Source organism: Anneissia japonica, unplaced genomic scaffold, assembly GCF_011630105.1.
Source record: "Anneissia japonica isolate Jap-2015-1 unplaced genomic scaffold, ASM1163010v1 scaffold1884_len437306_cov177, whole genome shotgun sequence".
NCBI lineage: Eukaryota > Metazoa > Echinodermata > Crinoidea > Comatulida > Comatulidae > Anneissia > Anneissia japonica.
In genome coordinates, this window is record NW_022753199.1 from 48,735 (window position 1) to 59,834 (window position 11,100).

Sequence of the window (11,100 nt, forward strand, 5' to 3'; positions counted from 1 at the left end):
AAAAAAAAGACGAAATGGAACGTCCCATCGTCACCCCCGCCCCCTCCCAGAGCTATATATCCAAGGAACACACATGGATTACATTATGTTATATAATAATAATAATTTACATATACATGCATGGACCTGTGCATGATATATACATAATATGTACATACTGTACATAACAAGAAAATACGCCTATCAATGCACATAAAAATACGATATCAAAACAAAACATCAAAATCGGCCTAAAGAAACTAAATGTAAATTTCAAAACTTATATCGACAATGTAGGTGGAGAAGACACTGTATCCCCTAACAGAAATGGTTTTCAATTTTCGCAATCTTCATGATGTTAAAAAGAAAAACAAACTAAAAGGCGAATGAAAACGAATTAATTTAATTAATTAGGCCTACTCAAAACTTGTCATGGTGGGTTCATATCGTATCATGTATTTTGTATTTCATCCCAGCAGTGAATGTGTAATTTTATATGAGCAAGTTTTAGAATTTAGTTTAAAATTCAAGAAACTAAATACAGATACACAATAATTTCAAAACCAATTTAATATTCACAAAATTTATTCGCAAATACAGTACTTGTATCTACTCTGGTATAAAAACAACATACATTAAATATTATTATAAAATGTAAAATTATTCAAGTTCAAGGTAAAACGTTATTTATCCAATAATTGAGGTAAATAATTTTAAGAGATTTTTTAATGTTAATACAGTATTAATAAATACATACTAAAAATCTGCAACTTCAAATTTCAATGTAAAAGATTAACAATTAATAAACAAATTCTTCTAATAGAACAACATACATTAAATATTATAAAATGTAAAATTATTCACAGGTAAAACATTGTTCATCCAAAGCTTAAGGAAAATATGTTTAGGAGATTTGTTATATTAATAAATACATACTGTACTAAAAACATGCCACTTCAAATTTCAGAATAAAAGATAAAAATATTCATAAACAAATTCTTCTAGTAAAATGCCATCAAAACAATTGCTTTTATTACAATTACTATAAAATAAAAATAAACAGCCTATCCATTAGTGGTATATCCATTTAGGTGCCGTCTGAACTTTTGTCAAAATTACCATATCAATTCTGATCAAATAACTTTCTTGATTTACAAATAAATGGACTTTTTTAACGCTATTTTTCATGTCATTTTTACTGGTTAATAGATGACCTGATGTTAGCCCACCCCCTCGATCTGCCCCTGTATTTTTCAGAGAAGCTGGGAGGAAATCTCCAATATTATAGTCAAATAACAAAGACAAGGTCATTATGTTAAATGGAGAACTTGGACATTGTTTAAGTAAATTATGCTAATGAACACAATTATATTCTATGTTAATTCATTAAGAGTTAATTCTTTAAATTGAAATGGGTACCTATATTGGTTTACATCAAGGCAATTCAACAACAGGACGCACATCTCCGCTCGCGAACATAGCGTCCTTTACTGTGGCATGACAATCTGATGCTAGTTGTGAGTAAAGCCGTCAATTATTAGTCTATGCGTGCCATACGTTTTATGGTGTTAGTCACTATTTTATTAATTTTGGGTACTTCGCAATGTCTGTTACATCTTATTTCTTTTGACCACGAGCCTACAATTAGCCATAACCTACAATTTGATTCATAAAAATTGACCAACAAAATGAAGTTATAGTAAGTGACAATTTACGATTATAAAAATTCATGTTCTTATGTAACATTAAACTGTCATTTTGACAATGTTAGACTAAGGTGCACAACCAATATTTGAGTAGATACTGAAAATTTTATTTATTTTTTATATGAAGTGAGTCTCATCAACCATCGGACACCAGCTCATTGGTAAAATTAATGTTTAAATAACAATTATATAATTTTAGTCTATGTTAATGAAAAAAACTCATTAGGCCTTTGTAACCACTGCACAGCGCGTGATTATCATGGCAACTGACACAGGTCTGGTAATTTGTCACAGGCTGATGGTTTATTATGGTTTGGTTGCTATGGTTTTTTAACAATCAGGGACGGATTGCTATATAAGCGGTCTTTAGGGGGGTCTTAGTCGGCAATAATCGTGACGTCCTCACTGGTCTATGATTACAGACTATTGCTATCGCGGTCTAACCAGTTAGCCATCTTAAATTTAAAAGCCTACTCGGAGGATCATAGGCGTAGATCCCGGGGGGATAGATTCCCCCAATATTTGACAAGGGGGGATGGTCCATTGTATCAACCCCCCCAATATTTTGACTATGTATGGGATAAAATGGAGCTTTACACATGTCAAAAGACTGTCCCAGAAATAATTTTCAATGTCTTATGCACTTACAAACATGAACATTAGCATAATGTATTAATGTTGATAACAACATTTTTATCTGGTACCGTACCAATCTAGCTCTTCTTTCATTAGATGTTAGATGTGCTTGCAAAGCAAGCCACATTTTTACACTGTTCCACAATTCCAAGAATGTTTAAGGTTATATCGGTTGATGAGGAATTTATTGATTAGGCCTAAAATAGCAAATTGCATCAATTTATTTTGCAAAAACAAGGTTTCCAGCTTCGGAGGAGGGGGGGGGGGCACATCCAGTGTCCGCACAAGGGCAAACATTGGCGCTAATACCAGGCGCGTAACAGGGGTCTTGGGTCAAGGGGTATTTATTTTCCTGGTTAGTAATTTATCATACCCACCGCACCCCACTCCCCATATAGAAAACAATACGACATTGGGCTTATCTTATTTATAATATAGGCCACACACTTGTGTTTGAAACTAAATATAAGCATTTTCATCATGGTTTTATTTATTACAAACATATTCTTTCACCATCAATACACATTGAGGCCCTTCTTCTAGGTTAACGATCTATCTTAAATTTTTCATTCTTGAGCTTGGGACTATTATGTGTTTAAATAACTTAAAAGGATAAACCTAAAAAACCATAAAACGCGCGCGTGTTTTTAATTCTAATTTCGTCGGAATTGATGAAATCTCCCTAAAATGTGCAATTTATAGAGGAAATTGGCCTACCGTAACAAGAAATGCGCGAGAAGAATTTGAGAATTTTAGGCACTTTCAGAGGATGCATTTATCAAGGGGTGGGGAAAGATTTTACAAAGATGGATATTTCCCCTTGTCCCCCGGTGTTTTTAATTCTAATTTCGTCGGAATTAATCAAAACTCCCTAAACTGTGCAATTTTTAGAGGAAATTGGACCATTTTAACAAGAAATGCGATTTGAGGTTTTTAGGCACTTTCAGGGGATATAAAGGCTGACCGGGCTGTGGGTAATAAGAGAAAGATTTTTCAAAGATAATTATTTTCCCCTTGTCTCCCGGCGGTTACGCCATCGGGCAGCATAGATCAAGGAGTTATGACAGTTTTTAAAGTGGAGAAGGGGTTGCAGGGTGTTGTGAGTCTGGTCATTATTTTTTTTTTTGTCTTTTGTGGGTGTTTCCCACCTTTATTGTCATTCCAATGTATATACACAATTCTTATTTTTTTATACATGCACAGTATCTTACAAATTTGATATTATTATATTATTCTTTTTATTCTTGTCTTTATTTTTCTTTTTTCTTTTCCTTTCCTTTTCTTTTCCACTCCTTTCTCTTTCACTCCTTCTCCCCTCTTTCTTTTCTCTTATTACCCACAGCCCGGTCAGCCCAGTAAAATCCCCCTAGTGCCTAAAAACCTCAAATCGCATTTCTTGTTAAAATGGTCCAATTTCCTCTAAAAATTGCACAGTTAATGAAAAATACTTTTCTACGCCACTGCGGAGGATAGATTAAAATGGTCTTAAATCTTTTTCATCATGGTGTTACAGGTACCAGACTAGGCCTAGATCATCAAAGAATCGAACAACGAATATTCCGCAAGCTTCTCAGCTTCTGTAAAAACCGGTCTACATTTATTTACGTTCATTTTGATAAATATGTATGTTTGAGCAGGAGTACCAGCGCCCTCAGTTTTATGTTACCAGGGAGTGCTTTGCGTTTCAATACTCAAAGCGGTCTCAGCGAAGACCATTTTATAGCAATGGTCTTAGCAGAGTGGCTTTAAGTAAGACCGTGTAGGTGATAAAGCCGGCTTTATTCGAGGTTAGACTGATGCGGTTTTATTGGAACACATTCCTATTTCAAAAACTACTGCCACAAAGGGGCATGTATCCAAAAGCCGATTTCGAGCGAACTCTATTTCAATTCAAATTAGGGAGCCCCCTATTTGGTTGCAGTACTTTTTTGATGTTCTATTGCGTGCATTCAAAATCAGGGCAGTCGGACCTCTTGCAGTTTCATACTCTTTGGTTAACCTTTGATGTCCCGAGATGTGCATCCTTTTGTTGAATTCCCTTGTTTACATTTACTCTTAAAATACTCACATTCAAAAGGTTTTCAGTGTTTTCCAAAATGTTCCTACTCATTCATATAGTGTGTATATCCTTTGTGTAAACATATTTCGAATTTTTCTCCCCCTCTTTAAGTGTTTTCAACAAAAACAAACTTCTTTTTACAATGTTCCACATTCATTTAAAGGTCTCTGTACTGCAGGGGACCAAATTTAGAACAAGTCAGTTGAAAACGACTGGCACTGATTTATGTGGGACAATTGATTATAAAGTAGTAAACACCTGCAAACACAAATTTGCCTGAAATGGGTTGTTTTCTAGGAGATTCTTGCTTCTGCTCCTGTCTTTATAACCACAGACCCTATATTTATAACCTTGGGTTACTACCAGTTTAACTAAATTTTAAAGCTAGTTTAAATTTCTTTTCACAATGTTCATATCATAAGGTCTCACTTTTCATGTTTCATTTTCAAATGACTTTTAAATTACCACTTTGATTACATTTCTTTCCACACTGTTCACATTCATAAGGTGTCTTCCCGTTGTGAATTCTTAAATGTTGTTTCAAATGACAACTTTGCTTAAATTTATTTTCACAATGTCCACATTCATAAGGTGTCTCTCCATTGTAAATCCTCAAATGCGTTTTTAAATTAGCATTTCGTTTAAACTTCCTTCCACAATGTTCACATTCATAAGTCTTCTCTGTGTGCCGTCATATCATATTTCAAATTAAAACTCTTCTTAATTCTCTTTGTATTTGCTCCAAATGTCTTTTCAAATTACTACTTCTTTTAAATTTATTTCCACACTGTTCACATTCATAAGGTGTCTCCCCGTTGTAAGTCCTCAAATGCGTTTTCCAAATTACCATTTAGTCTAAACTTCCTCCCGCAATGTTCACATTCATAAGGTGTCTCCCCATTGTGAATTCTTAAATGTTGTTTCTAATAATAACTTTGGTTAAATTTATTTAATCAATTGTTAAATTGTTTAATTGTGTCTCCCCGGTATGAATTCTCAAATGCATTTTCAAACTACCCTTTACATTAAACTTCCTTCCGCAATGTTCACATTGATGAGATGTCTCCTCCTGAAATGTTTCAAATGACAAATGTCCTTAAATTTCTTTCCACACTGTTCACATTCAGAAGATGTCTCCTCGTTGTGAATCTTCAAATGTGTTTTCAGATTATCCTTAGAATAAACTTCTTTCCGCAATGTTCACGTTGGTATGATTCTCTTCTGTGTGTGCTGTCACACTGTATCATTTTTCAAATTAGAACTCTTCTTAATTCTCTTTCTATGCGTCTCCAAATGTTTTTCCATTTTAAAACTTTCCTTAAATTTCTTTCCACACTGTTCTCATTCATAAGATGTCTCGTTGTTGTGAATCCTCAAATGCGTTTTGAAATTCCCCTTTAGGTTAAACTTCCTTCCGCAATGTTCACATCCATAAGGTGTCTTTTTTTAGTGTACCTTCATATGATATTTCAAATTACAACTTTTCCTAAATTTTTTTCCACATTGTTTACACTCGTAATGTGTTTCTTCTGTGTGTTCCTATCATATGTGTTTCTAAACTATCACTCTCACTAAACATCTTTCCACAATGTTTACATAAACAATGTTTCTCTCCTGTGTGTATCCTCGCATGGCTTTTCAAACCAATCTTTTTTCTAAACTTCTTTCCACACTGTTTACATTCGTAATTTCTATGCGCCCATAAATGTGTTTTCAAATTACAACTTTGCTTAAATTTCTTTCCACAATGTTCACATTCATAAGGTGTCTCCCCATTGTGAATCCTCAAATGCATTTTTAAATTAGCATTTTGCTTAGACTTCATTTCGCAATGTTCACACTCATAAGGTGTCTCCCCGTTGTGAATCCTCAAATGCGTTTTTAAATTAGCATTTTGCTTTAAGTTCCTTCCGCAATGTCCACATTCATAAGATGTCTTCTCGTTGTGAATCCTTAAATGCATTTCCAAATTACCCTTTAGACTAAACTTCCTTCCGCATTGTTCACATTCATAAGGTGTCTTCCCGGTGTGAATTCTTAAATGTTGTTTCAAATGACAACTTTGCTTAAATTTCTTTCCACAATGTTCACATTGATAAGATGTCTCCCCGGTATGAATTCTCAAATGCGTTTTCAAATTACACTTTAGATTAAACTTCTTTCCGCAATGTTCACATTGGTAAGATGTCTCTTCTGTGTGTGCCGTCATATCATTGTTCAAATTGAAGCTCTTCCTAATTCTCTTTCTATGCTTCTCCAAATGTTTTTCTATTTTACAACTATGCTTAAATTTCTTGCTACATTGTTCACATTCATAAGGTGTCTCTTTTCTATTCATCCTTAAATGTCTTTTCAAAGTACAACTTTGACCAAAACTCTTTCCACAATGTTCACATATATAAAGTTTCTCTACCGTATGTATCCTTACATGGCTTTTTAAAGCCATCTTTTGTCTAAACTTCTTTCCACATTGTTTACATTTGTAAGGTTCGTCTCCTGCGTGATCCCTCATATGTGTTTCTAAACTATCACTTTGATTAAACATTTTTCCACACTGTTTACATAAATAGTGTGTCTCTCCTGCGTGTATCGCCATATGATTTTCTAAATGTTCTTTACAGTAAAACTTCTTTGCACAATGTTCACAATCATAAGTCATCTTTTCAGTATGAGCCCATTGTGCTTTTAAAGTACCATTTTGAATAAATCTCTTGCCACATAGTTTACATTCATAAGGTGTCTCTCTTCTATGCATCCTTAAATGTTTTTTCAAAGAACAGCTTTGACCAAACCGTTCACATTTATAAAGATTGTCTTTAGTGCGTATCCTCGCGTGGTTTTTCAAACCCATCTGTTGTCTAAACTTCTTTCCACACTGTTCACATTCATAAGGAGACACCATTATATGTACACTCAACTGCAATTCCATATTGCTTTTTTTTTATTAAACTTTCTTCCACAATGTTCACCTTCCGAATCATAAAGTTTCTCGTCTCTGTGTACCTCCACATGACTTTTCAAATATTCTTTACGATTAAACTTCTTTCCACAATGTTCACATTCAAGTGTTTTCAGAAGCAATACTTTAACTTCGTATCGTCCTACATGTGTCTTCAAATGTCTATTTAAGTAATCATTTTTGTCCTTGACATTCTGACCACAGTGTTCGCATTCATATGGCAAATATTTCTCTTCTCTGATATTTGTAGGGTGTGGTTTTGATTGCAGTGTTGGCAAATTATCCGTCATAAAACCATGGCCTTCATTTCGACTTTCTTCAGAACTGTGGAAAATACTGTTCTCTCCTACATAACAAATTGCAAAATAATAAGATGTTTTTATTCTAGTTTATTTTTTCAAATCAAAAGCAAGATTCGACTTTGCACTAATATGCTAAAACGTGTCTAACTAACATTAAAATAATTTTAAAATAAACAAACATTCAAAAAACTTGACACAAAATGATCAATTAAATATAAAGGAAGTTATTTTTATTTTAATTATAAAACTTAACCAAAAATAATTGCAATCATGGTTTAAAATTTGAGAGAAATCATGTACATCTTATCCTAGTCAAATTTAGATTAAAGAATATTTAAAAATATAAAAACCTAAACATTTTAACTAAAGTATCGTAAATGCTCGAATAAGCGCAGCTCTCGAATTAGCGCCGCACAAAACAGGATTTTTTTTCGGTAAGCGTTTCTCTAAAATAAGCGTTGCGGCGCTTAATTGAGAGTATATATTACCCTGTGTGTAATGAAAAACTTTGTGAAAAAATAGGGTTTTAAATACAATGTATACAATGTTAAAATGAATAAATAACACATTGAAGACACACACATTTCTTTATAAACATTTATTTACGATGACATAGGCCTATAACAATTTGTATTATTGACAGTTAAATCAATCAATTCAACTAACCTTTTTGATCCATAATTTCAGAATTTGCTTCAATATGTTGTGTATCCTTCTTTTCAGTTTCTGACATGGAAAAGCCTTGATTTCTTCATCTATGGGACTACGGTCTGGATAAACAAAAGGGTTAAACAACATGCTATAAAATCTTTTTGATGGTAAGAAACGTTACCAAACAATTTTCATCAATTTAGAATTGTGTTTCAGTGCATGATTCTTTCTGATCATGTTCAGGTATGTGCAAGTCTGTTCTATATAATTTTATGTATTATTCAGTGGCGTAACATCTACTGTAAAGGCCCTTAACTCCCTGCAGTAACCATGGCAGCGGTGTTACGTGACAGCAATGATCATGAAGGTGATCAGCGCATAGAGCAAAGAAACACAAGTTTTGATATAGGCCTACCCAATGACTGGGTCGAAATTACACAAGATTCAGCAAAAATTGCCCAGAATTACACAAGCTTCCTGAAAATGCTTTAAAATTAGAAAAATACGTGTTTTTCGCATGTATAGTTTCGATTTTAGTTCAATTTATAAACCAATTTTTTTATTGTTAATTATTAAAATTAATATTCATAAGGTGATAATACGGATAGAAAAATACGCCCTCAGTCGGCCAGTGTTATCAGTTGATCAGTGATCCAAGTTTTATTATGTAATGCATAAATAATTCTGAACCATGTTTATAGCAATTAACAGTCAATTAACAATGTTATGTGCACTTCGTTGAGTTTTGCTTACTTGAATGGACTGAAATATACTTCTTAATTCTTCCTCTATGACAAAAATATTTAATTTTCTTACTAAAAATAAAATACCCAAGGATTTGAACAAAATACCCAAGAACCCAAGACCAAGTCAAAATACCCAAGATCTTGGGTAAATACCCAAGCAGTGGTCACGCCTTACACTAACCATACAGACGTAGGAACTTGGTAGGATGTATGTAATTCAAAAATTCTTGTCTGTCGCCCTCTGTAATTTCTAGGAAGTTTAAAAGTCAGGTTAAAGCATGGGTTAAAGTAGTTTATGTACTTCAATGGTAGTTTTACCAATTTCAACCATTTAAACGTATGATCATTGAGGGCAGCCTTCTGTTGGAGGCAAAATATGAACAGTGGGTTAAAAATACCCAGAACCGTACCGTGAGAAAAAAATAAAGTACGACTATGCTGCAGTTCATGTAGCGAAGTATAGTACTGTAAGTGTACTTTGGTAAGAATATCTTGGTTCATATAATTCCACGGGTTAAACCTGATCTTGATAGAGGCCTAGGCCTAGCCTAGTCTATGTAAGTAATATTACTTATATCGCTGTTAAAGGCCTAGCAACTACTATTCTAGTAGTAGTAGGCTTGGTCTGTGGCTATAAACCAAATATTTCACGCCTCTCTTTCGTATAACCAAAACACCTGCAGTATTATGGTTTGTCTACAATACTGCCTGAAATACTCAATAGGTCATCGTAGGCGCTCGCTTTGAGTCGGTGACGTCTGAAAGCCAACTCTCAAGCTTGGTTTAAATACAATCACTGTCACACGCTGTCAACCATACAGCTTTAGGTCAAGTCTAGTCATATGGCAAGCGCCCTGTTCGAGTTGGTGACGTCTGAGTGTCAACTCTCAAGCTTAATGGTTTCCATAAAATCGCCACTTCACACGTCACCGAAACAGCTTTCGGTCAAGCCTGTTTCCATCAAAATCGCTACACGCTATTGCCGACTCCTGGCCACGCTGTTGAATCGGGGAGCGCGTTCCTGATTTTGTCGAGGACAGCTAAACAGTGCAAAGATTGCATGAAAATTCTAACAGTCTACCAAAAATATGGTTTCCCGTGGACAAAATTGATCCAAAATTATTACTTAATTATGTGTTTAAAACAACATACTAAAAGTTTACCAAAGTAGGACCCACACAAAGGTGTAGCACTATTTATCAGTAACTTTTAACTTCTACGCGATACGTACTGCGGTTTTCAAAACGTTGAAATCATTGTTTATGATTGGTCAGTTGTTAGGTGAGCGTAGATTATTATCTGTTTGTTGCTGGAAGAAAGAGTCCCGCGTGCGAGATTTGCTTGGGGATTTGGGAGGAATATTCCTCCCGGTTTGCAGGATACAGAGCTATAATAATTGGACATTAACTTGAATCATGCCAGAGCAGTTACATATGACCTAGGCAAATGTTAATGTAAAATCTAGGCCTGAGATATTGTTTTATCGTCCATAAAAAGAAATTCCATTCCAGAAATCCATCTACCAAACCTCCTTAACCAATCAGAGCAGTTTCTAACTAGGACCACCTCTAATTCGTCATCATACATTAATAGACTTTTAACTATATAAGCTTTTTGCGGAGGAATTTTAGTGTTTTCCCCGCAGCTTGCATGTCAATCATTCACCACGTACAAACTCATCTTCCTTCTAGGTTTTGCTAAAATCGTCTTTATTCTTACTTGGGATATCAATCATCTTTATAAATTTTAAGTCCCACCACATAGAGGTGCTACAGTGTAATCTGATCTGTAATATGAAAATGTAGGGATTTCAAAGGCTTGTTTAATACACCTCTATGGCAGCAAATAAGTTCCACTAATTATGTTAACATGACTATTGTCATTGAAATAGGAATTTAGTTCCGCATTCTCAATTTTCGCACCCCACCCCAGGATGAAACCAGCCTGCACCCTAACCTGGGTTCCAGGCTATGGTTCCACTCCTTATTGCACTTATTGCGCACCATACCTAATTTAATTTGCATCCCATACTCAATTTCTTTTTTTTTTTTTTTTTTTTTTT

The 11,100-nt window shown here is 34.3% G+C and overlaps 1 protein-coding gene across 1 annotated transcript in view; it reads right to left on the reverse strand.

Moving 5' to 3' along the window:
• Positions 1-5,887: 5,887 nt before the first annotated feature.
• LOC117122734 (zinc finger protein 91-like) overlaps positions 5,888-11,100 on the reverse strand; it is a 10,816-nt gene continuing 5,603 nt past the window's right edge. Inside the window, exons 2-3 of the mRNA XM_033268431.1 lie at positions 7,384-7,685; positions 5,888-7,255 (exon numbers count right to left, since the gene is read on the reverse strand). Coding sequence (XP_033124322.1) covers positions 5,888-7,255; positions 7,384-7,685 — 1,670 coding nt within the window. The remainder of the gene's footprint in view (positions 7,256-7,383; positions 7,686-11,100) is intronic.